This window comes from Heliangelus exortis, chromosome 3 (assembly GCF_036169615.1).
Source record: "Heliangelus exortis chromosome 3, bHelExo1.hap1, whole genome shotgun sequence".
Taxonomy (NCBI): Eukaryota; Metazoa; Chordata; class Aves; order Apodiformes; family Trochilidae; genus Heliangelus; species Heliangelus exortis.
The window spans coordinates 20,492,456-20,520,282 of NC_092424.1; the positions used below are offsets into that span (position 1 = coordinate 20,492,456).

Sequence of the window (27,827 nt, forward strand, 5' to 3'; positions counted from 1 at the left end):
AAGGAACTTCTAAAAGACAGGTTTTCAAAATTTACCTGTACTCTACTATACAGACAGTATGACTCCATATTCTATGAAATATATAAAAACAGAGAACCTATGCATAAGGGTAAACAGCTCATGGTATTACTGCAGTTGTATACAATCTAAATTTTAGATCACTAGTCTTATTATGACATACCAGCCTCAACAATGAGCTAAATATGAATTTAATGTCACCTTCCAGTCAGTTAAAACATGATAGACACTACCGAAGGAGCAAGAATTTAATCAACAGAAAAAAAAGAAATGTACAATACGTTCAAAATACTAACAAAATTCCTACAAGGAATGAGCAAAACAAATACTAGTAAAGAAACGTACTCACTATCATAATTGAATTGAAAGGAACAGTTAAAATTACAGTGACAAAGCAATACATTTTTGCACATTGATTTAGTTCACTATTTGGTTTAAATCAAAAGCACAAGTGTATCTCTTCATGGTTAATACTGTAACCATTAAGGCTAATAAATAAGAAGAGCTGCAGGGAAATTAATAAGGCAGGTAATCAGACTGAGATCTGTAGAAAACGGATCAGAACAACTCTGAACAAAATGCCTTTAATATCACCAGCCATAACTGCTCTTCCTGTACATCAGAAAGTTATTGTAACAACTCTACAGCCCAGCATACCTAATGCTCTCTCAATAATAATTTAAAAACCCAGACCAGTTACAGAAAACCCAAACTGGGAAGAACTGTGTAAGATTCTTTTATTAAAATCCCCATTTTCAAAACATAACCCCCCATCTGTTTTAAGGAGCTACTAGAAGTTCCTACAGGCTCATGTACCTATACAGCACATAAAAAGAAACTACGGTAAATTTGCATAAATTGATTCACAAAGTCAAGTTTTTACTTTAGGGAAACAAATGGACTGAAAGTACCACCACATAAATCATATTGTTGCTACTGTTACAATATTAGTTTTTCAACATGCACAATGCACCAGTAAAAATGAACACTGCAGAAAACAGTAGCAATTATTTTCAAAATATTATGATCTCATTTTACACTGGAGTAGCAATTCACACACAGAAGACAGAAGTAAAAAACAAAGGAAAAAAAAAGCCTATTTTTTTTCCTTTTTGTCTGCCAAATCCATCAATTAATGAACTATTAAGAGATCTTAGAATGGATAAATTATGGATAAATTCCCAGGGTGTATAAATATACAGATTACTATAAAAAAATTGCCAAAGGAGTAAATAGCTATGTCAAATCATCCTTTCAGAAGCCAGACATTACTGTGTTCCCCATGTTGAGTCCAACTAATAGTAATTACCAAACCAGGAAAGGCTCCACTGTTGCTCAGGCTCTGATGAGCACAGATGCAAGCACTCCCCTGGAGCACCGGCTGCCTGACATACAAATCCTTTCTCCCACTAACTACTAACATTGCTTCTCCTGAACCCCAGCACCCCAAAAAAGGGACACCTTCTATTGCTCTTCCAGCTCCCAAAACCACAGCTATGTCACTAACTTCAAAGAGGAATGGGAGAGCAAATTTTTCTGCCCTGGGAGGGTGAGCTGTAATGCTTTCAGCTCCTCAACATAATCAGCTGAGATGGTAGAGGGCTTGGACAGCATTCACCTCTTTGACTTCTGCCATGGATGCTTAACACAGAGGCAGGACACTCGAACTCATCTTTGTTGCAACAGCTTGTCAGAGGTTATAGGTGTATAAATTGGGTATGAGTAGGAAATGAAGGTTAAGCCAGGTCAAAAATAGGCAAAGCAATGGGCCACGTGTATGCAATGGGAGAGAAGAGGTTTCAAACTACCAGTGGCTTTGTATCATGGAGAGGACAAACAAAGCACAGCAACTGAAAGAAGCCAGATAGCATGGAGATCATTAGGAACTCAAGAATATTTCATTTGATCAAAGGACATAGCAGCACACTGAGAACACTTTTCTTTGTTCTTTATCACTCTACAGAGACAGCATCTGTTTCAAGTGATGACAATCATATATTACTCTGGCAATTATTAGAGAATTAAAATGTATGACTCCTAACCCTCACCACTAAACAGCAAATATTCACTTGAACACCAACACACCCTTCTTGGCAGTATCTTGAAAAGTAAGTCAACTAGAGATTAGCTTAAATGAAGATACATTCTTAGAATTCAAATATCTTCTTCAAAAGAAGTTTAAAAGCCAAGCTTTCTTCAAGGGCATGCCCTTTCCCTTTCAGAGGGGAAGGAGTACTTTTACAAAAGTACAAGGTTAGTCACTTATGAAGCAGAAGTCCATCTCTTTCCCTTCCTCTTCTTCCTCACCTAAACCTTCTTCCTCATCTGGTTTAAACAGGCCTTTCCTTAATGCTGCCTCAGACAGCTATCCATACTTGCCATGAACCAGTCTTAATTTACTAAACCAGAGTTTTATTTTTTTATTTATTTACTCAGAGGGAAACCAGACTAGTGAATGCAGCAAGATAGTACAGGCTGGATGGGGCTTTGAGCAACATGGTCTAGTGGGAGGTGTCTGGGCCCATGGAAGGGTGGGGGGAACTAGAAGATGTTAAAAGTCCCTTCCAACCCAAACCATTCTATAATTCTACAAAAACTGGAAGTGTAATTGACTAGTGATTTAGTCAATTTATTTTCAAAAGACCTTTCTAGTTAGCTGGTTATTTTTATTATAACCAAATTGCATGATTTCTGATGCGTTGGTCATGTTCCCCAAGCTCCATGTGACCTATGCCTTCAGGATAGACAATAGGAAAAAGCACCATCTGCAGTGCTTGCCAGTAGTAGTGAGTTGATATCCACACAAATCTAGATCTAAGGTCCTTCAATCTTATGAAATGGTTTAAAAATAAGAGTATTGGTACTCAAATGACAGCAAAAACATTCTAGGTCTAAACATACAGTGCTGCAAATTTCAAAGCAATGTCTTGTTATTTTATCACAGCTCGCTAGCTTGACATTTAATTTTAGTCACTAAACACTAATTGTTCTCTCCCCTTCATACTCCTTTTGGAGGAGTACTCCTGGAGGGATGTATGGGATGCTTGTATTACGTACTCATGAGACATATGAATTACTCTAAATTACTCCAAATATTAGGGTTTCTTTATCATGGCCAACAAACAGCACTAAACAGATGCATTATGCTGCGTGGGGCTCCTCACAGTCACTCTCAAGTAGACAAAGAAACAGCTTGAATCACTCCTTACGCTTTAGCCAGTGACTTTGAAAGGGGTATACAGCACATAGTTATGGTAGGTACTCAAACCTCTCAACCCACATTACTGACTGCCTAGTAGAAATTTGAACTGGCTGCATTAAAAATAAAAGTATGCTACTATTGAACCATCTATTCTGAGGCCTCTCAACAATTCCAGAGCATCCATTATCACTTCTCCAAGTCAATTCCTCCCAGACCCGACTAAACATAAGTAAGAGCTTCATTTTAGACATAACATTTCAAAAAAACAAGTTCTACAAACTCTAGCACATGGAAATTCAAACCACAGGGTGGAAAATCCTTCATTTTATCCAATAAAGCCACATAAACCACAGATATTTTTAAACCCCTGCCTGCCAAGGCACCCACACAGTTTTCTGTTCCCCAGAGTAGCACGAATCTTTTATTATAGAAATGCAACAGAAATTACTTGGACTGGTATAAAGATCTGGCCAATGGTTTTAGGAGATAATTGGCCTAAAATATCCCTTTCTCACTAGGACTGTGATCTGTCCATGTGTGCAGGAAGGTACGTATTTGCACAAATTGCAATTTTTATTCTCGAGAGCAGTGAAAAATTTGACTCTGGGTGAGGCTTACATTTCCAGAGAGATAACTGATAAATTTGTTTTTCCTACCATGTTAAGTGAAAGAAAATTCTCTGCGGTTTTCTGCAGCTCACTTGTCTTAAGACCAGCTTATTAAACATCAGGAATTCTGTATCTCTAATACGGAATAATAATTTTTCAAAAGACCCTACACTTTTGCCCACAGTATCTCCTTCACCTCCTCTGAAAGCAAGCACATACACAAATTATCCTGGTTTTATAAGATGTGACTCATGGAAGGATCACGAGAACAGGAAACAAAACGCACAACACAAACGTGGAAGATTAAAAAAAGCTTTCCTCCTCCATCCCCCCTCTTCCCCAGCCTGATACTATATTAACTTCTGATGTGTTCCCAGAAGCTACATCTGGTGGCACGGAAGTGGATGAGGAAGTTGTCCCCAAGCTTTTCTTTCCTGCATATGCAAGACTCTTATACTCCGGATTACTCCACATATTTTTTTTATTTCCTTTCCTTACTTTGCCTCTCTTTCCCTAGTTTCCCAATTTTTCCATTCAGAATTAAAAAGAATGCACTGCTTGATCTCACACTAATTATTGGAGGCAAAGTTAAAAGCTCTTTCTGTATTTTTTTCTAGAGCAATAATGCATATGCTTGCAGATTGGTACAGATAAATCACTGAGTGAAGACAGTGGTCCCCAGTTCAAGGCCCACAAATTAAGCAGCACTTTTTGGTACTTCCAACACTAGCTAATCCCTGCATTTTTTTTATTCACAGATATTTCTTCAGGTTTTCAGGAAGAGTGCACATAATCACACACCACTCATTTACTTAGGGCTGATGATGTATGAGGACAAACAAATTGAGAAAATCATCTTCCCCAGTTTAAGTCTACAGTAGCCAGCAGTAAGCTTATTTGCACAGATCCTAATGCAGAATCAGACCATAAAATGACTGTAGTGTTTAGTGGATAGTTCCTTAAACATCAGAAGTGATCACCCCAATATCTAGCCTACATTTTAAATCATAAATTGTGTAAAAAGATTATTATTCATTTTAAAATATAGTACTGCAATCCACTATGTCAACTGATGGATATATAAAATATATACAAAAAAATAAAAATCCCCTATGAACAAAAACCAATACATAAACCCTAGCTCAAATCTGAAAACCTAGACTCTACATTAAAACCTTAGTCAAAATCCTAAAAGGAATATAATTTATGGAGTTATGAATTTATGCATGACTTGAATAAATGTAAACTGGCTCACCCAAAATAGGTATTTATGTACAGACCTGTATATATAAATATGTATTCATACCCCCAGCACTCAATTTACTAAAGAAACCAGAAAAAAACCCCAAAACGGATCATCAACTATAAACTTAAATCATTACAGCACTGCATTAAATTTTAAAAGAACAAAGATATATAACTACACTGGACAAAGTTTCCTGAGGACTTTTCAAAATAAGCACACCATATATATATTGTACAACAGTGTTTTGATCATAGATGACCCATGGGAAGATTTTGCCCTAACACATCAGTATTCTACAGTGCAATATCACAACTGATCTTTACTATTTGTGGACTGCTTTATGGTTTATCTGAAGCAGCTTCATGAGTTTGAGTCTACCACTTCACCATTACATGATAGAGAACATAAGACATACTTTCAGACAATTTAAAGTTTTGGTCTGACACGTAAGATGAATTACCTCTTCATCCCTTACAAGTAGTAGTCCTACTTGTATAGGCTAAAAAGATTTGTGTAAATGGGCTTTTTTTTTTTTTTTTTTTTTTTTCTGACATGAAAAAGCAAGAGAAGGAGAAAGGATGTTTAAAAAAACATCCTGGAAAAAATAACTTTGTAATAACCACAAATTACAGCTTTTATGACAAAATATTTTTGTAATAACCCTTTGCATCTGCTGCTGTAAACACTCATATTATTTTTAATATGGATAATCTAGAAATATATTGGCACAGGATCCACAGGGCACAACTCCAACCACGTTGTATTTGACTAACATGTGTGTTGCGTTTGCCTGAGTTCCCAGTAACTGAATTATTTATTTGGCACACAGGTTTAAAGAAGAAACAGATCAGACTTCATACTTGCTGATACTAGTTTTGATACACAGACCAAGAAAACAAAAGAAATCCAGCACTCAAACACACTTTTTGTATTTGACATTGGTAACCATATAATCACTTGACAGGCAGGTAATCACCTTGGCTCTCCCAGGTGTCCTTCCCCAGCGGCAGGCTTTGTAGCAGCTCCACCTTCATATATCTCAACAGTAAACCCATTCACAGGATTTTCACCACCCACTACTTAAAAAGCCTTGTGGTTTTAAAGCATTTCTTTTCCCTAAGAATTGCTTAGCTCTCCATTCTCCTGATACTGTTCTAAAGCTTAGGACTCTCCAACACTTGGCCTTCAACCATCAGGACATGCCTTTGCCTTCCAAAATGGTGTTCCTGCAACCTCTGCTCTCTTAGACAGAATCCAGGGTGGCTACAGACACCTTCTTGGAAACCCCCTTGCAACTTGCTCAGCAGCAATCCCAGTCACCCCAAGCTCTTTTTAATATCTGATGCCACCTTGTCACAGTAGGAGAAGGACAGGGGCAAAGAGCATCTTTCCTAACACACATGCTTGGAATGTCACATGGCAACAAAGGCGACAGCTGCAATGATCTGCTCTACTCTGAGTTAGAGACATTAAAAGTAGCACTTTAGCACACATATGTTAGTGTTCCTTTATCAAAAGTTTTTCATGTTGTGCTAAAAGTGTTAGAACACTGACAAAATAAAATTATAATCTAGAAGTTACAAATTAATAACTTTTCCAAGCATTAAATGACGCAGGCTAAAAATTCAGTGCCTGGAGCTCTTTTCCTCTATCTTCCCCCATGTCCAAACTGATCTAGTTAAAATTTTCTAAGTAAAGAACTTTCCAGATGCTGAAGAATGAGTCCTCTGAGTCCTCCCTCTTCACCAAGGGCTCTCCCACTGCTTGTCTCTCCACACCACGGGCAGATGGCACCCCGGCTGCTCCATGGAGAAACTCAACAGGCTGCAGCTTTGCAGGATGATGGCAAAGCCAGACACTGTCTGGGGCCACAGGGTGGACAAAGCAGGGCACCAGGAGCAAGAAGCATCCCTCCTGCACTCTCAAGGCCACACAGCAAAAGACCCTGCATGTTCTGCCTAAGCTGAAACACCAGAGATTGGTGAGGAAAAGTGCTGAGCTCTCACAGGCTCCTTACACCAGCAGCAATCAGGCTTTTGAAGTGTACAGGGCTGTCCTACATACAGGTTTCAACAATCAAGTTTTCAAATTTCAAATTGGGCAATTACTTAATGAGAAAATTGGGTAATTAGCAAAGCTTTTGACCTTAATGTCTTTTAAACTTCACTTTTAATCTGCTAAATGCAATCCTCATCCCACACAGCATAAAGGTTAATTAACACTTGTGGGCTACTGAGGCACTACCATTAGCCTGTAGCAAATTCAACCTCAAAATTCTTGCATTTCTTTGAAAAGAAGACTAAAAGCCTCCACATAAAATTAGAGAGCCACACAAAAGAAAATTCAGGCAATTCAAAACAAGGAGCAACTGTTTTCTTAAGCAGAACTGTTTTTCAAGTACTGACTCACTTGAGGCAAACTATAATCAAGAAATTAAAGGCTATATTTTAATACTTGTGTGTTCCAGAAGATTAAATATAGGCTTGAAGGACTACCCCAGTTCTGGCTTCTATGTTCAGTCTTTGACTTCCCACTCTTTACACTTGCCTTTAACCATATTTCATTACTGCATAAGTCTATACAAGAGAACAGCATTAAATGTCACTTATCTGCTCAACAAAATGCACGGTAATTACAACCATATTTCAAAACAAACAAAGTCCAGCAAATGTTAGAGAAAGCTCACCGAGAAACAAGGGATCATTTGAAACACTCAGGTTTTCCAGGATAATTTTGCAAACTCATTTACACAGATAGGTAGCCACCAGTTATTTGCTGCATCCCCTCTCTCTCCCTAGTGGCATGATTTTTTTAACTGCTCTTGTCAGAGAAGTATCTGGATATTTATGGTACCTTGTTGTGGTTTCTTTGGTTTTGTGGGTTTTTTTTGTTTTGGCTTGCTTTGGGTTTTTTTGTTTTTTCAGAATTTAAGCCTAGTTTAATATGGGTTATCTCTGATTTTCCAAGCTATATTTGCAACACATTTTTTTTCAGTAACGTGCAAATAAAATCCAGTTTGCAAAGCATTCAATCTTTAGATTGCAGCAATGCAGGGGAAATCCAACATTCTCCATCACTGCGGCGCATCTCCTCTGCTGGGAAACATTTAAATTAAGTAGTACAAACATACTTTCAATCTGAAATTTACAGAAACCTTAAATATTGCTTAGTAAGGCAACAAACTTACCCGAGGTTTTGTTTGGGATGTGATTTAACAAGTACATTTTTTTGTTCCTACTCGTTAAGCTTGCTATATTCTCATGAATTTCTGGCTATAATTTCAGCAGCAAAATCAGATAACATCAGGCAAAGTAACATACCCTCTTCTTTTATGGATACAATTTATTCTGTACCATACAATGTTTTACTCTTCCCAACTCCCGAGACACAAACAAATAATCTCCAGCTTCTGTTATCTAGCAATCAAATTACACTTTATCTCTGTAAATAAAATTGCTAGAACATTTCTAAAATTTGTTGTATTGGCTGCTTCATTGTGCTGCTCTTTTTGCCTTCCCCCAGGACTCATAAATAACCATCTAATTTGTAACATGAAAAGTATCACTGTATAACTACGTTTCTTTGATCTCACTCTACGCTATTCAAAGGCACTGTCATAAATGCCACTATGCAAAACGCCATCAAGCAAGGAAAAATACAGAGTTCTGGCCCATTTTACTACATTCCTTTCCCAAAGAAATATGTCCACATCCGTACTGCCCACTAACGAATCTGGGTTGTACAGGCTATACAGCTGCCAGTGGTTGCTTGTGTTTCACAGGCAATAGGATGTTATCTTGTAGACTTAGTATTGTGTTTATGCACATGAATAGTCTCCTATTGGAATGACAGACATGCATATAAAATATCAGTGTTAGGGTACCACCACGTCAAAGAGATTTACTGCTTGATACTGATATTAAACCCAGGGCAGAGTGAAAGCTATTCTCACTCATCTTCATCTTCCTTAAGGGAAAGCTGCCCAAGACTGTCCTTTGCGGTGTCATTTCAGGCTCAGAATTCACCCTTACAGTGCAGGCGCCTCTGTTCCTTGGGACTCCGCTAAATTTATTGCGAACCTCTTGTGAGTTCTCACCAGGCAGGATGCTGCTTTCTTCCCATGGGACAGAGCCCTTGCCCTTTCCTAGGGAGGCTGGCAGCTCTCCACAGACTACTCACCCACTGCAATCTGGTTTCATGGTTCTGGCAGGCTTTTTTCTGTCCTCAGAAATGTGATTACACCAGAGGAGGACAGAGACACCAGGGCTGGTGTACACAGCAGGGTATTTGATGGCTCTTATCTCTCCAAGTCACAGGACACAGTGATTTCAGATAAAGGTAAAACCTATCTGGAAAGAGACTTAGCAACTCACTGCCTTATCTTAGTTTTCTGGTATTTCAGGTATAGGAATCCCTTCCCCTTATTCACAACCCTGTGTGGCCACTGCTTTACTACCTCTCAATATCAGAGCCCATCCAGTAAAATGCCAACTTTCTCTCCAACAAGCTAAAGTGACCTTGAAAAGTTACTGCCTTCCTTTGAATTTTCTTATCCAAAACATAAGGATTACAATACACTCCCTCCCTTATAAAAAATAAGCTTTATTAAGAGACAAGCCTCCTAAAGAGAGGATTAATTCTAGTGCTTCTGTCATGACCACCCACCGCTGCTGAGACACTGACACAGCAGGCCCAAGGCAACTGCTTGTGCTGGCACATCCATCATGCCACATCCCAGGGGACAGCATCTCCTGCAGAAGAAACCCCTTATCCCAGCTCTGCACTGAAAAATTTTCACTCCCTTTGCAGCAAGGAATACCATCTCACAGTGGTCAAACCCCTCCTGTATCTTGTAGGCAGGACCAGACAAAAGGTTTGCTTTTGATATTTTTTAGAGTCCATTGCTTGGAGAGAGGCTAAATCTCTCTAATCACAAGCTAGATCCAACACAACACATCCAACAGCAGCAAAATCCCACTTTTATTTATGTCCTGAATGTCTGCAGCTGCTTGCAGCTTTGGTACTTGAGGACATCTCTATAGCAGCTAATGCTTACTCCACGTGGAATCAACAGCAGTTTGGGGCTCTTTTTCTCTTCTGTGTAGAAAAGAACAAAAATGTCTCCATACAGATACTCCTAAGCTATTTGTTCATTTTCAAGGATAAAGTGCAAGTTGCCTGACTCCCACTCAGCCAACCTGTAAAGAGGTATCTGCAACTACTTACTGCACATTAGTCACAATCTCCATTTCAATTACTACAGAGGAGCAACTATTGAGAAATAAAGGGAATATTTGCACATCGTGTATCACAGAAAACATTTCAGACCAGAGAGGAAGCAGAAATATCTCTACTGGTGTCAGTCAACAGTCACCCTTAAATAGGTGGAACCAAGCATAGACACACTTAAAAAAATGACTAGTTTTTTAGTTAAGCTCCTTTTGGTTTATGTCAGACAGCCCCAGCTTTGAAGCTAACACCTATAAACAAGGTGTGGGTGGAAAGCATTGCTCCCACCTTTCCTGCTGCTGTGGCTGCTGCAGCTGCCTGACAAGATGCTGACTACCTGGTCACCCATTCTGCAACATGCTGCATCTGAGCAGCTGCAGAAATATTTTACATTAGCATTAATTATTTTGCAAAGGAAGATACTATTTTAAAACCACTCAGACCACATGTGTTGCCATGTTTTCCTTTGTGAGGACACTACCAGCAATGTTTCCACAAATGCTCTATAAACAAATGAGGTAACTGTGAAATAAAACTGATGAATGCAAAAAGAGAAAGAAGTCCTGAACAGCCTGATACAGTTCTGAATGTATGACTACAAGTATATTTTAGAAACTTAATAGTTAGGCTGCTTCCACAGAAATGAATATGTAAAAATGAAGCCAGCTTCAATGATAACTTCAGTTTCTAGTCCTGGCCTAAAGTGGAAAACTCCACTGGAAAGGGAGAAATTAAGCCTCATCTTTATTTAGGCTAAGCCACAAAGCAAGCAAACACAAGCACATGGAAACAGTATTATATGATGCTAGAACTTCTCAAGAGAAAAATCAAACACTGAACAGAACATTTTGCATGATACAGACAGGCTAAGGCCTCGTAAAGTTTCGCCTTGAACATATTTTATGTTCAAGTCCTACAAAAAAATTGAAGTGTCTTAATAGAAACCTGCACAGGGAAAGCATCAGCTTTTCATGGGGATACCTTTTCCTTCCTCTCAGAGGATCCTTTAGAACAAAAGCATGTATTTCTTATGTGAAATGTTTGCCAGTTTTGTAAACACAAAAGGGATTACTTTCTATCAAAGTTGCTTAAATACATCACATTTTGTACCATAATCAGATTATTTATTATTTTTTCATGGATGGAGCCTCTAAAATGGAAAAGATCTTCAGGTTTCTTCTCCCACTATTTGCTACAAAGTAACAGTTTTTACCTAAAGAAAACATCCCCGTAAATAGCAAGGGAGACAGAACTGCTGATGGATGTGTCTCATAGCAGAGGTCAAGTACCATGACTACTTGATAGAGAACCAAGAACTAAATCAGGTTGGGCTCAGTAACAGCAGTGCCACTAACCAGGAACAAGCTGCTTTTTTTCCCCCATTTTCTCCCTTCCTTCCCCAAATCAAGACATTTAATTAATCAAGAGCTGACATCAATCAAAGCCCCCTCAGAAAGAGGAATCTTTATGTGCTAAAGCACACAAAATAAAAATTAAAAGAAAAAAAAAGCAAGAATGTTTTGCTGCTTGTGTACTCTGGCACTGATGTTACTGGAGAGCCTCTACATTGCCACTGAACCTGCCACTGCCACGTTGGCCACACTTCCTCACAGAACTACCTCAGAGCTCTTTGCTTAAGATACACTGGGCATCACTTCCAGCATTTTATAACACATCAGGAATGGCACTGCAAGATAAAGTCTTCCTGAAAAGGAAGTTTACAGTTTCATACAAATACACTTCAAACCAACAAAGTGAAAAATACTATTGAAAGAGCTATATATTACAGGTTTCCGGTGTTTGCCATTCAGTTCTCTTCCCTTTTTAAAATCCTGGAGATTTCTGTAAGTTTGTTAACTGTGCGAGGAACAATATAAAGCCAAAAAAGTAATACTTATTCTGAAAGCAGCCATCATCTTAAACCACAGATTTATCCAGTTTATTCCTTTAATGCTTATATTTTAAGATTAATTCCACATGCACTTATTAAGCATTAGCTGTACTAACTCAGCTATTTATATGTATAAATGAGCTGTGCAGGAGCATTCTATTTCTGCATAATATTTCCAGCCAAAATAACAGGTCCGTTCACGCATGATAAGAATCCCGCAGCCCATCAGAAGACACAAATAACAACAAACTGTTTTATGCATTTTCAGCATCATCTAACCTTTCTTTATTATATAAATTTTATGTTATTTATAGCATTAGCATGAGAGAATTAAAATTGAGCTAGTACGTGCATGTTCTTTGAGCTATAGCCTGGGGTATGGCCATGTAAATTATCGAGGAGAGAGCCAAAGGAGGAGTTAACAACATCACAGCTTCCATGTAGCTACTGCTCAAGCACATGCTCTTACTCAAGAGTAAATGCCAGGCTGTTTAACCTACTAATCCAAATTTACTAACCAACTGTGTCAACATGCTGTAAGTTCCCACCTTCACTTGGCCCTCTACAACTCATACTGAAGTCCACACTCTAGCTAGGTGTGACCAACCTTTGCAACCTGCAATTTGCATAGCAAAAGCTCCTGGTGCAAGAGTGCTATGTGTGGCATCAACCCACACGTGGAAAGGATGAGGGACCCTGCCCCAAAGGCATCACTGGTCTGGTGTGGCAGATGCAGGGCTAGGAGCACAGTTTCGAAGCTCCTGCCAAACTCCTGTCCAACAGCCCTCAAGACCACTTCACCACCAGCTGTGTAATGCAATCCTGATATAGAAACTGTGATCAGTATAAACCATCCAGGAGTCAGCAGCCACTTCCAGCTGCAAGTTTTGTCCTTTTATCATCTGAAAAAAAACAATACCCAAAGCCCCTTATTGCTCATCACTGTGTGACACTTAAATCATTGAGCAAATGGGTAAAAACAAAGGTGGCAGCAGCATGGAAAAACCTGAAGGATCAACAGAGTCAGCTTCTTGTGGAAACAAAGGCTCTGTTTGATGCATTTCACAGGTATCAGAAATCTAACTGTACGTATTCTCATGGTTTTAAATGCTTCTCAAGAGCATCACAGGCAAACAAGGGATGGCAAACCCTAGCAAAATGCATGCCTTTTTAGAGCATACAAAGAACAAAAAAAAGGAGCTAGGAAAGAAGAGCAAAAGCAGAAGACATGATACTTAAATACTACTTGTTCTTATGATGCATCAGAGTATCTTCTCATCACACAATAAACGATGGTCACTACTGACTGTAACATCTGGTCAGTCCTACTCTTTTACCATTCAGAGGGTAGGTTCTGTGTGTTCAATGATTTTCTGTGTTTCTTTACAAGTTCTGCTCTCAGAGCTGCTCTGGCTCACTGAAGAAGGAGCAGGATGGAGAAACCCTTTGGTTCTGCATGCTGAAAAAGGTAAGTTGTCAATGCCACCGCTTTTCTGATTACTTTTCTTTTTTTGTGTGAAGCAGGGGTCTTCTGTAAGGTTCATAAAGATACTTCCTTAGGTTTCTTAATTTGAGCATTACTCAAAATTTGAGAGCAACAACTTAGTGCTGAGCTAAGTTTGAACCTTTTAATCTGACCTTTAATGATGAGTTGACAGTACCTTTGATATTTCACCAATTTTGATACTTCAGCAACTCTGAGCATGGCTTGCAGTTACTTCACCTTGCAATTACTTTCTGAGATTGCTAAGAAAACACTGTTACACTGCACAAGTCATCATTATTTTCTCAATCCCTTTTTGATGGCTAATACATATTCCTGGAACTGTTAGAAGTGAGATGAGTCTCAAACAAGCAAAGCAGAAGGAACATTACCAAAAAACATAACCACCTTTTTGAAAGTCAACTATCAAGTTAAAGAAATGAGACTTTTCCAGTGAGTCAGAGTAGGTACTAATGTTCTAAACAGTGCGGGATGAAAACCCCGATGGACCTTTATGATATTTGTAATTTTATGTTGTATCTACATAGCACTGCTACTGCAGTGCAGTAGTGCAGTTTTTAGACACATGCTATAGTGTAATAATGAGGATTTTTACCAGTGTACCAGATGAACTTCTTTTGTTTCTCAGTCGAGAAGATTTTTCATCAAAAGATTTTTAATGAGATGTGTACATCAAAATATATACAGCACATCTGCAGTCAGCAATGTCCATAGTAAAATACTGTCTTTAACCTGAGAGAGGGATTTCCACAGCTCTGTTCAATGCCACCACATCAGACTGTCCTGGCACAGCCCAGTCAGACCAGGCACATCACTTCTCTTGGTTACCCGGAAAGGGGATAGTATCTGAAGACAAAATGGCACTTGACAATGAATTTAACAATATGAAGACTGAAAACAGCCCATCTAGCTTACACTTCATTAAGCATAGGCATATTCATTAAGCATAAGCATCAGCTTAGTCCAATTGTGCTTATAATTACTCAGTATAAACATTTAATAAAAGCTTCATTTATCTCTGCCAAATTAGTCCAAGGTGTTAAGTAAAACGAAATTAACCTGGTAAAGAAGAAGAACTTAAAATCCAGTATACATTACTCTGCAAATTCTAGTCGACTTAACATCTAGATAAGAGGTAGCAATGGTGTTTTAACAAACTATGAGATGAGATTCCACCTCCTAGATGAAGATGTCAAGCTGTGCCAGTAAAGAGTGGTGGCTGTCATAATTTCCTTCTATAGAGTACAGAATAATAAGCAAAGAAGCATCCAAAAAGATAGTATTAACCCATTTGACACTACGTTCAGAAAGCTCCATTTTCGGGCATTTTAGCCCTTTAATGGGCATGTCTAGAAGAACATAACCCTTTGCATTCATTGTCTGGTGACTGCAGCTCCTCCTGCTAAGGACCACTTTGCCCTTCTGATGGACAATCAATAGCAAGCAGAGAATTTTCCCAAAATACAGCCTAAAGATTTAAACTACAATAACCTCAGGGAGAAGGAGTCTCAGCTCTTGTGGAACAGCTGGGTTGCATTTCAGTATTTCTAGAAAATAACACACTCTGCCTCCTTCACCTAGGAAATGCACTGCAGTGAGCTCCTGTCAATTTGGGTTTTTCCTAGAAAACAGTAAAACAAGTACAGAGAAACCATTAACATACATATAGCCTAAGACTGGAAAATACTGTTCTAATATAGCTTTTAATCGTTTAAACCTCCTCACTAATATAACTTCCTGAGAGCAAAAATAGTTAAATAAGTCTTGGGCCACCCAGTGTGCCTGATCATCATTCCCCACTGCAAATGGCTGCTCACTGAATGCTGAATCCTCCTCTCCTTTGTAAAAATACATCCACTGGAGGGAGGAACACTTGCTCCAGGTCTGATACTTTTAGGAGATGAAATGATAATGTGGATTTTTTACTTGACAATTAGTCAGAAAAAGAATTTAAAGTAGTTTTAAAACTAGCTATGACAGTACTGGCCGTCACACCATCACTTGTATCAAATACACTGAAACCTACAGCAAATTAAATTTCTAACCAAACACTGAATACTGTAACATTTTAGATGGATCAACTAAGAGGACAGGGTTTTTTTCAGACTGTTTTATTGGTTTATTTTGTATTTTATTTATTATTTTATATTTGATTAATAATAAGGCACTGATATGGAGTTGGATATTTATTATCATTATTATTGGCAGCACCTAGAGTAAGTCTAGTTCAAAAGTTTTCAATGCAATTACAGCAAAGTTGTTTCATTTCAAAAGGCTTCACAGCATCAACACAAAACCTCTATCTGTGGCTGGCCAAGACTATAAGAAAAACACTATTTAGGGAGATGCAATTCCCTGAAGTAGGCTGATAGTTGGCTTATATCTCTGGTACCTAACTATTTTAAGTAAAATCTCAAGCTGAAAGGAGGACTTCTGTGTCAAATCTGTCTATTTTTGCCAACATAATAGAGACTAGAAAGAAAATGCCCTTGTAACATCTTCGAGTCAAGTTCCACAAGTTGGATGCTAATTCAAGGTAAGTACTACTTCTCCACAAGAGCCTGGACAGGGAAGCAAGGCAGAGGCAACACCATCACCCCCTGCCAGCAAGGCAAAGGGCAAAGCCTCTGCTGGACAAGGTGCCCTCCAAGGCAAATGCTTGCAGAACCACCACAACATCACCACCTTTACCATCAACACCTCCAGCACCTGCCAACTGTGAAACAGCACCCAAGCAAACTCTCTACTAGTCTTAAGATTACAGATTAATGTTTCCAAGCCAATTTAAGAGTCTGAAAGCAATAACTTTCACAAGTTTGGGCATATCAGTGTGTTGGGTTTTCTTAATTTATAAATACTGTGTAAAAATGCTAAGCATAATTGGAGGCAAATATTTAGTATAGAAGCATTTGAAACTAATGCATCGTTTGCAAGTAAATATTTTCTTTCATCAAATGGGAAGTTGCTCTACTGATCTCTGTATCACTTAAGTTAAACTTTAAGACAGCCAAGATCTTCCTGCAGGGACCTGTAATGACAAACTTTTGTTTTAGCTTTAGTTATAAAAGGCTAATTAAACACAAGAAGAAAAAAAGATGTCATCCCTAGTGACATCAAGCAAGCTTTTTAAAAAAAAATGTGATTAAACTGCTCTGATTAAGCATCACTGATATCCTATCTGTTAAAAGGGAGTGCTGCATTAAGAACTTATTTTTTGCTTTGGCAATAAGTGAGTAATTTGACATATGTACAATGATAAACATGCACAAAACAATCACAATTAAAGGTAGAGAAATTCCTATAGAAAAGCATATCACTACAGGATACATATTTTAAAAAAAATAATCCTCCCAAACCTCACCTGAAATACCTTACTGTTCGTATAAAAACCTAATCTCCTTCAAATAAAAAACCAACATACAGGCATGACAAAAACCAAAAACAAAACAAAGAAACACCAAAACAAACCACACACACAAAAAACCTATTAGCATTCTCTCTACAGCTTAATCTTAGGCTTCTTCCCATTTGTTAGCACTGCAGAACTGCTAAAAGCTCTTAAGGCAAGGAGCTCTCAAGAATGAGGTTAAAAATTTCACATGAACAAAGCACTTGTTGATTCTCCATAATAGCAGTTTCTTATCACTGTATGTTTACTTGTCAGTCAATACACATTCCTCAGAAAATTACTATATGAAGGTATATGAGGTTAAATGGTATAAATAGGAATCAAGCTTTAAATCACTAGAACATATTAAGAGTACCCATAGCCATGTTTTCTTTTCACAACAAATGGTGTTTAACTCTTATTTAGCAAAATCCTCACTGTTGTACCACAATTTTTAGTTAGAATTAATTCTGAAGCATAAGAAAAAAATTAAGAGCAGAACACATTCATTCAGAAAAACTGCTTCTTGAATCTTATTCTGCTGGATAGCTAAATAAATCTTGAAGATAAATGCATCATGCCACACTCACTTCTGAAATTCAAGATATGCCTCAAACTCAAGTCTGAGACACTGCTGTATTTTTTACAATCACAGAAACTCTTGCGAGAAGCCATTAAAGTCAATAGAAACGTGTTAACATAAACCTATACTTATCAGTAACAAAGTTGCAATTATAGCCATAAAACTTGCTCTTTTAATTTTTGTTTTGAAGATAAAAAATTAGACATTAGCTTTTCTTTTATACCATAAAAATCCTTGCAAGCCTGCAAAAGATCGTATGAAACACTGGTAATTTTATAATTTCCAATCTATCTTCCCTCTTTCCTGAGGGTTGCAACATCTTGAATTCTAAACCGAATGCTTTGAATTCTGAAGCAGATAAAGTACAGTCCATTGCTCACCCTAAGAAAGTACACTCTAGCAAGGTCATTCCTATCTCCCACTAAATACACATGAAAATCCATGCAGAAAACACCTGTGCTTTTTTAAAACAAACCTTCCTGTTAACCATCATACTTTAGGTCAGATGTGTAAGTTTTTCTATGAAAGATGCTGTATTTGTAGCAAAAACACAAGGCATGAATCAGCAAACAACAAAGAGCTCCCCAGTGACTTTTGTTTCAATTCCAATAACACACTTCTCCACCATTTATATAATAAATTTTATCTCTGATCTGATCTGTGGGTGGGAGTTATTTGTTTGGTTGGTCTTTTTAAGACTTAGCTCATATATACTTTTTGTTGATCCAGCTGGCATGCTGGAATTAATTACACAATTTACACTCCAGAGAGGCTGGTTTGATAGCAGCTGTTTAAAAGAAAGGAAATACACGTTGAAATATTTCATTTTTACTACAACACTAGTAAAAATAAAGTAGGGAAATAAACTGAAAGGCAAATGCATGTTTTACATACACACACACAGACACACACAGAGAAGAGCTGAAGCTGCAGCAGACGCAGTTATAAACCACTAACTTTGAACGAGCCTTTGCTGCCGCCTGCCTGAGGGGCCTGTGCTCCCCTTACTTCTCTCCTCTGTAAAGCCTAAAACTCAAAGGTCGAAATGAAAGACGAGACCCACAAAACGCTCTTTCCTGAGGGCTGCAAAGGGTCTCTTGCCCTCCCAGTTTAAGGGCCACACTGGGACGTCTGGCAGGACCACAGGAGCGGCTACTCCCCGAGTCTTCTGCCCAGCAAGTACTGTGTCATTATCTTTCTGTCACCTTCCTTGCTACCCGCATACATCAGAATTTTATTCAATTTTTTTTCTTTAATATTCTCAAGGTTAGGATGCTGAACGCCACCACAGCCTCCGAGTACACACACCCAGCCGGCTGCTAACGGGGTGCGGAGTTACTGAACTGTCCAATAAGCATTTACACCCCGGCATTTACTTTACAGATTTCCCTTTCCCCCCCCGACTCCAGGGAAGGGAACTGCTGACCACAGAGAGCAGACGCTCGTTTTCAGAGAGCCCCGGGAGCTGCGCTGCTCCGCAGCCGGGGTAGCGTGGCGGTGCGTGGCCCCCCCGCCCGGGGCAGGCGGGCGGTACATTACCCGTGCAAAAGTTGACAAGCGCCGAGGGGTCGCAGGCTGCGGCCAGGCAGGGCAAGCGGTCCTCCATTCCTCTCACCGCCAGCAATCCCAATCCGGCCTCTCCGTGGCTCCCACCGCGGGTCAGAGCGAAGCCCCGCAGCCCGGCATGCCGCGGGCTCCGAGAAGATCCTCCCGGGTGAGAGCGAGGTGCTGCGGGCAGCCGGTCCCCGCTGCCTCTCCACGCAGCCCCGGCTGGAGCGAGAGGCTGTGGAGGGGGTGGGAGAGGGACAGAAGTCGGAGGCTGCCGAAGGGAGTGGCCAAGCCTCCGACGTCAGCCATGCTCTCGCTGGGCGCCGGCAGTGCGGGAGCACGGCTGCCCCTCGACCCCCGCCACCACCACGGTGGGAATGGCCGAGGTGCCTTTTCTCGAGGAAAAGCGGAGCTGGCTGATGTGCTTCCAAGAAGGAATCTGGCTGCTGTTGGCACACCGACAGGGTCCTGCAGCCTTCCCACCTGAAATCACAGCCACGGGGCTGTGACACGGGGCACCCCGCCATCCCCATCTCCGGTCGGACGGCACCACAAGGTACTCATAGCCCGTTTTAACACTGAGACATTAACGATAAAAAACCAACAGCAAGCAGTTTCTCCTCCGTCTGAGCATAAAGAGACACCACAACTGATTAACGAAAAAAAAAAAAAATGTTACATTTGGTCGATTCAGATAAGCTGTTACTGTTTCAAAGCGTGTTTGCCAGTGTGTCAAACACCACAGGTCTAACGTCAGTCAAAGCACAGCATGACACGAAAAGTTCACACGGGGGGCAGGGGAAGAAGGAAGAGGGTGGCTGTTTGTTTAGTATATTATTTGAATATTTTTCATATGACATCTTTCTAGACGAAAAAGCAATGACATCACTGGCAATATATTCGTATCCATTATATTAAAATGAAGCAAAATATCGTGGTTTAAAAGCAGCAGCTTTGCAAAGCTATCATTCTGCTCAGCAGAAGGGAACTCATATTACAAATGCATTACAATCTACTTAGCATGATCATGATTTCGTCTGTCTTGCAAGATGAAGCACAGCCAGATGAGAACTAATGAATGCAACATGTGTTCATTCTTTTGGTAGCCGTGCCTGGAGCCAATTGGCAGAATGACTACAGCAAGATAAATGTCAAAACAAAACTATTTGTGAATATGTACGGCATATATTTTGCCTCTTTTCCCTGTCATACTTCACATAGTTTATTATTTTCAAGCTTTCCAAGCACATTGAATAACTGGGTTAAAGTTTTGATTTCCAGACAACAGCGGGATAGTGAAAAAAGATTAAGCAGGGGAAGTCCACATCTCCATTCAAAAAACAAGCGCTTTTTTCCACCCTCACAAACAGCTGATAAGAAGGTTCATAATAACACATATAGTCAAGATAACACACAATATGTTATGTATGCTTTCCCCAGAATTATCAGTATACATAATTCCAACAGTATCTTCATTTTCCAACAGCTCTTGACACAGTGGAGGAATTGAGCTCTGCAGTGGTTTTAAAAAGAGAGCCAGTCAGCTAAACACGGCTCTGCAGTATAAAGCTATAGCTAGACAACTACTGCCATTAATGAAAAGAAGGGACTGAGAAACTGAAAGATCAAAGATGAAAAGGGTAAAAGGTAAGGGCACACAACTAAGGAAAGGGCCCTAACTAAAGCCAACAGCTTTGATGCAGCCATGGCACCTCGAAGAAACCGTAATTCTAACTTGTCCCAACCACCATAGTACATCACATCATCAGCTTAAACTATCTTCATTGCAAGATGAAATTGTAAGTTTTATCTTGACTGGGCCAGACTCACAGAATTATTTAATATGCACAGACACACATTTTGGTATCCCTTCAAACTCAGTATTCTTCCTAATACAACTATGACAGCTTGAAAGAAAACGCAGGCAAAAATCCTCCATGAGGCCAAATGGACATTGTATGCGCTGGTGAAGACCAGCAGAGAGAGCAGAAGAGGCACAATCTGTCATTTTAAGTGGCCATTAGTGCTCCAGACATGACAGATTACGTAACTGGCAGAAAGAATCCTATGTAGCTCAAATTAATAAATTTTTTTGTCTTCTTTTTACAGTAAGACACTGTTTTAAAAAAAAAAAAAAAAAAAAAAAAAAGTTAGGATCTCCTACTGTACTAAAAGGATATGAAATACTGATGTCTCCAGATATCTAAGACCCTGGTTTTTAGCTCTGAAAAGAATGGATTTTCTCAGCACAGAAAAAAAAGTTGCTTTAGGGAAGTATTTTAAACAGAGCTTAATGCTTGTTAAATCATGAGCTTTCAGGGTGAGGCAGAAGGAAACACAGTAAATGTTAGAGCACCTTTAAAATTAATCTCTGAATGCTAATGCTTGAAATTAAATTTCAGATGGCCCACCCTTAAACTGGCAGAAACAGTCTCAATTCACCCATTGCTTGTTCCATCCTGGGCTGAAAACTGGGATGCAAATTCCTTTGTTTGCCTTTAAATCTCTCATGAAAGCCTTAATTCCTCATTATGATTTTTCACTCTTCTAGTTCTGGCCCATACCTGTCCTCTTAAGCAATCTCACTTGCCAGCAACAGCTGTCTGCCTCATAGCCTTTTCAGGCTTAAAAACCATCTCGGGCTCCTCTTCCCTGCTGTTATTTAACATGAGTGGTGGGGGATAAGGAGGTATTCCTCTCAAGTATTTTACATAAGCAAAAATGATGAAGCAAGTACTTAAGATATGGCACAGACCAAAACGACACACCTACATTGCAGGCAAGTAACCTTTGCCTAGGTAAAAACATCTCAGAACATTTGTGGTGCAAAGTACAATTTTACACCACGAGAAAAAAAAACCCCTTTTCAATCTAGCATGATAAGGCCAGTTAAAGATTAGGAATAGAGCCCTGCACATCGCACAAATACAGATTGTTGTTTGCTTGCTTGTCTCTAACATAAAGATATTTAGGAACATCACACATCTGGTAACAACAGAGGATGTCTCAAAGAGAGCAGCAGCAGCAGTCAGGTTACAAACCTATGAAAATAGTAATTTTATTTAGACACACTTCAGGTTTTCATCTGTCTTAAAACACCCCATCAGTTTTCTCCAGAGGTAAGAAAAGAGCCAAAGTGATGACTCAAAAAAGTTCATGTCTTTCACTTGAAGAGGAGGAAGCAGGAGGTCCCCTGGCCCACACACCAACAATTGCCTTCCAGTGACCCAGATCCAACTGAGGGTACTGCGGATGCCCCTGCCAAAGCCACGACACCCCCAGCAGCACAGACTGCCAAACAGACACCTTCTCCCCAGGACACCTTTAGTCATTAAAAATCATAGTGGAAGATTATTGACAAGTGATCCTGCTACCATGAAAACAGCAGCAGTTACATGGAATTTGGAAAAAAAGTCTAAGCTTGTTTTCACAGAACAAAGGTCTCTTCATCTTCTTCAAATTTTGGGGATTGTACAACCAAGAGCTGTTGTATGGCAATCACTTTATCTTCCCTTCAAAAGATGACTGGAAACTCCCCCTCCCTACCTGTTCTTCAGAAAACCTGTAGCTTTAACTGTACCTGAACAAAACAGTGATAACTGTACTGAGCCAAGTTTAATGACATTCTTGCCGTTGAGCTGCAAGAGGGCAGCACTAGTTAATATTCTTTCTTCATATGTATAAAAGTAATTGTGTTTCCACTGGCAAACAATCCTTCAATTATTTTGCTTTCTTCTTTCTGAAAAGAAACTGCAGCAATGTTTCAGTTGGCAATTATAACCTTATTGTCCAAACAGTATCACCTTTCAGCAGCTGCATGCATCTCTGTTCCAGTATTACCTTTACCCCACGGAAAAGAGAGAATAACAATGAGTTCTTTATAATTACCCAACTCTTAAAGACTTGAAGCCTTTTATTCTTTTTTCCTTAGGAGGGTGGTGGGGGGGAAGCTCTTTCTGAAGTGAGCATACTGCTTTAAAACCACGTTTCATCTGCAATTGCCTAACTAGCGCAACAGATCAAAACCATTTCATCAAATGAGATAAAAATAATTAGACACAGTTTTAAAATGCACACTTCACTTAAGGACAGTCACTGCACCAGCCCCATTTTCAGCTGGACTTGCAAGGCATACAGAGGTTAGTAACCTATGCAAGACAAGGACACCATGCAGGGTCCAGTGCTCTCATCAGTGCCTGCAGCACGCAGCAGCCTCTGCTTGCTTATCCTCTCTGCTCCAGGTGTTGGCACTATAATAAAACTTATTAAAGTCCCATTTCTCCAAAGCATTAATAGCAAGAGTGACACAAGGCAGGACCTTTGGTTATGATTAAGGTCACTTACAGTTGGCATATGGCACTACTGCTAAAATAAGCATCCCTGCCCTCTCCTCCATCCTTCTCATCCTGCTCCTTCCACTGGCACAGCTGCTCACAGGGCTGCACAGGGAAACACACAGCAAGACTGAACAGCAAGAAAATTAAATCATCAACACCAAACCAGGAAAACTCACTGGGCCAGTTTTATGGCATATGGCACAATGAATCATGTTGCTGCAGCAGGGAGGTAGCAGCACTCGCTGGAAAGTGCAGTGGGAATCATGACTGTCAACAGCAGCTCTGCCTGTGGATGACTTCAGGTGATTGTGAAACAGCTGCACCTGTAAATCACATTTTGCTGCCAGAAGACTGAGCAAAACAAGAACCTGATACAAAAGAGAGTAATGTCTCTGAAGAGCAGTGCCAGGGGAGGACATGGCAGACAACACACAGAGACACAAGAGGCCATTCCCTTATCACTCCTACCAGAATCTAAACCGAGCTCCTTTGTCCTGCTGGACTTTTTCTCAGAGGTAGCAAGGAGAAAACATGAAAAGCAATAGATGTGCATCAGACCTTAAAAGCTGTCCTGAGGCAACCCTCCACAATTAAATCATACCTGTGTCTATCTGGTCAGCCATCCCAATAAAATTATCTGAATGGGGAAACTATTTTTTCCAACACCACATTGCCTAACTAGAAAACCTGCAAACTACACAAAACCCTCCCATTCCACAGGCATATTAAGAATAACCACCTGAATCTCTGCTTTTGTCAGGTGAGGTTTCTGCTGCATCAGCAGCTTAATAATTTGCAGAGGCAGCTGCACCACCACAATGGAGGTGGCAGCAAGCTGGTATGGAGAATAAGTAGGTTGGCAATGTCTAAGTCTGGTGTTTCACTGAGCATAACATCAAACCACAGCCATAGCAAGCCTTCCGCTGCCTACTTGGAGCATTTGCACAGAAGATTTCTGCTTGCAGCTGCCTTTCCTACCTACCCATCAAATGCAACACAGAAACAGCCACCAAGCAAGCTGAAAACGCATTAAGTCTAACACAGCCAGAAAAAAGGTTTCTCCTGCAAACTTTCTTTTGAGCATATGTTTCAGACCACAGTCCAGACCACTTATCCTATGCGGTGGCCCATGAAAACATGCAACCCTGTCCTTGTCTGAATGCCTGTCAGGTGCAGCCTGTGGTTTTTTGGAACTAATTACAGTTTCTTCTTTGCTCAAGAAGCTGTGCAGCTTCAAGAACACAAAGTTTTTGCATAGAGGATATTTTAAAAGCAACAGGTAAACAACACAACCTTGTTAAATGTGAAGTGTTTCAATTTTCTGAAGGAGATCAACAGAAGTTAGATTCTTACTAAAGATGACTAACAGAAGTCGTAGTCATACTAAAATTATGGTTATGGTCTAGGAGTTAACTGACTGTTAATCCCATCATTTAGATCATGCCAAGAAGTGGTAAAACTTTGCTTTTGCCATGTAGAAGTGGAGACACAGTGGAGGAGAGACCAACTGCACAAGCGTTCTCTAACAAAACACTTTCAAAAAGTGTCTGCTTCTAAAAATATTACACTGCTTAAGAGTTTTGCATTCTTTTAAAAACATTAATGTTGTTCTTGCATATTAAAACATCTCCAAATGCTGGTTGTTTCCATTAACATATTGCTTCAAAATTGACAATTTTTACTACTTTTAAAAGCAGTAAATAAATAAACTTTGGAAAAAATTAATTTGAAAGAGTTCACTATTTATGACAGGGACCAGAGTTCCTCATTTCAATCCACTTTCAGATGACAAGCAAGAAGAAAAGCCTTCCTGAAAACACCAACTAAAAGGGCAATGTTTCACACAACACTAATTCTTACTGAGGTTGTCCAGCACAAGACTTGTGAACACACCAGGGCCTCGCAGAGCAGAGGACCAGCTCAACAGCACACTAGGATGACACAATCCTTGTCACGCACAAAAAAGCTACTCTGTGGGTAGCAGAGAGGGATGGGAAATACATCCCAGAGTGTGGGTGGCTCAGATGTAGCCATGCGTCTTGTCACTGCAAGTAAATGACAGATACCAGTCTGACTTCATCTAGACAGCCAGGAACACCTTTTGCTTCCAGACTCCTGTATTATGCCAGCAGAACCCAAATCTTCCACTTGGGTGTGGGGTGACTATCTCCATTTGTGAGGACACAGCATAAACACAGTATCTCTGATTTAAACATTATCTAGCACATGCAAATGGGATGTAGGTGTCAGACTTTAAACTATTACAACACTTCGTTTTGACCTTATCAAAAGATCGTTTACAGCCACACAGTTTTGACATATCATATAGAACAGCTGTATAGTCCATAAATTAATTACCCATCTGATGGCACAGACTACTGAACAGAGTGGTGTAAAGGGCATCAGTAAAGACAGTTTTATACCCATGTGATTCCATCAAATTTGTATTCTCAGTAAAATGTGTCAAAATATTAAACATCACATTATGTTTACAAATATAGGATTGAACTTTTGTGAAATCCTCAGGCAGAGCTTATGACTGGTCCTACAGGAAGAAAACAAAAGATCTATCTTTTTGGATTTTTTTAAAAAACAAATACAGAAATTCCTCTTTACTTCTCTTGTTTAACAGTAGTGTTCTCAGTACTATAATTCAGCTTCACTTTAAAACTTGATTAGTATAAAATGGGAAGAACAAGCTACACTATTTCCATGAATTGTGTGATTAAAAAATTTCATTGAAGGAACCAGTTTGGTTCACACACAGAGCTCAAAAGACCTTTAAACTAAGTCAACAAATGAAATGTGCCAGACTGGAAGTCACAGTAACTTTCAAGCCCAAATAACATTACCAACACAAAATTAGGTATTGATTTCCACTCTATTCTTCCTGTAGGAATAGTAATCTTACAAAAAACTACCACAACTCATACCTTTGCCAGTCTCTCTGGAGAAAAAGCAAAGGACAGTAAGAGGCAATTAGTAGCTCTTCCACAGGTCAAGTTTTGACTGTAAGAATGGGTGTTATTATTGCCAGAAAATATCAGAAAACTGCATATTCTACAGGTCAGTAAAAATAATTTCTTCCCCTGCATATTCAACCCTGCTATGACAGATAATTAGAAAGAAGCTGAAGGAGAGAGGGGATACTTGGGTGGCAGTCATAGGGGGCCAACTGAATTGTCAAATTAAACAGTTATGATGTAGACAAGGACACACCATGCTTCAGGGGAAAAGCACCATGCAAGAAAAATGGAGAAAGTCCTTGGTGGCTTTAAGAAACACAGCAGTATTTTCCAGGAATCCAGCTTATAAAAGCTTCTGAGACCTACTAAAGGTCAAAAGTGGCAGGTATAATATTACATAAGAGACATTTTCATATGCTGCAACACCACTGGCCCTAGGAGGTGGGGATGGTTTAGAGCAGAGTATGATCAAGCTCACTATGTCTTGATTTCACAAGAAGCTTCAGTATTCCAGAGGTACCTTGTCACCTTCAAGTAACAAGAGCTGAAAAACAAGAGGACAGTCCAAAAAATACTGAAGTCAGGACTTTAACAGAATTTTATTAAGCCTTAAACGAAGAGTTTGCCCATCTGTTCTTTGAGAAGGATGAAAGTCCATAATCTAAATGTATAAAATACCACGGGTGATGACACTACAATTAAAAGCAACTCCTTCATCAGCAGAAGAGACAACAGTACTGAATGCTGTAAGCTTCCAAGGAATAGGATAAGGAACAATGCCTATGTATTTGCAGAGGAAGTAAACTAAAAGAATAAAAACTATTCCTCTACCCCCTCCTTTTTTTAAGTCCAGACTATGGCAGCATTTGTACTTTTCTTAGTATAAGAGGGTACCCCCAATCCATGAAGTCAGTAGGTTCCATGTAGCCAGCTGTTTATGTGCAGGTTTACACAATAAAGACTGATACAAACAAAATTCTACCACAGGATTTTCAGGTAAAAACCTGACAAACACCTTTACGCATAACTTTTTTTAGTCCAAGTTTTGGGGACTTCTGTGTATGTTTCTTTTTTTAACACAGAGTTCTAACCTATGGACAACCTGAACATAAAACTTTGATTTGAATTATGTATCCTCTAAGAAATGGAATGTAAATACTTTTTCTAGTATCAGCTTGTGCAATGTTTTAAGGACTCCACAAAGCCAAATGGAGGGTCACACAACTGTAACTGCACATGGCTACACAGCTTTTAAGTTAGGGAAATAATAGAGCATCATTATATTTACAGTCTATGTTTTTCTTTCA

At 39.5% G+C, this 27,827-nt stretch overlaps 1 protein-coding gene across 7 annotated transcripts in view; it reads right to left on the reverse strand.

Annotated features, from left to right (window-relative positions):
* The window catches only part of EML4 (EMAP like 4), a 158,062-nt gene that overhangs the window by 75,599 nt on the left and 54,636 nt on the right, over positions 1-27,827 (reverse strand). For 4 of the 7 annotated variants that reach the window (XM_071739513.1, XM_071739511.1, XM_071739508.1 and 1 more), the window contains exon 1: positions 19,209-19,319. The exons of the other annotated variants lie outside the window; for them this stretch is intronic. In XM_071739513.1, coding sequence (XP_071595614.1) covers positions 19,209-19,275 — 67 coding nt within the window. In that variant the 5' untranslated portion in view covers positions 19,276-19,319. Of the gene's footprint in view, positions 1-19,208; positions 19,320-27,827 lie in introns of those variants that run through there. 7 annotated transcript variants of the gene reach the window in all.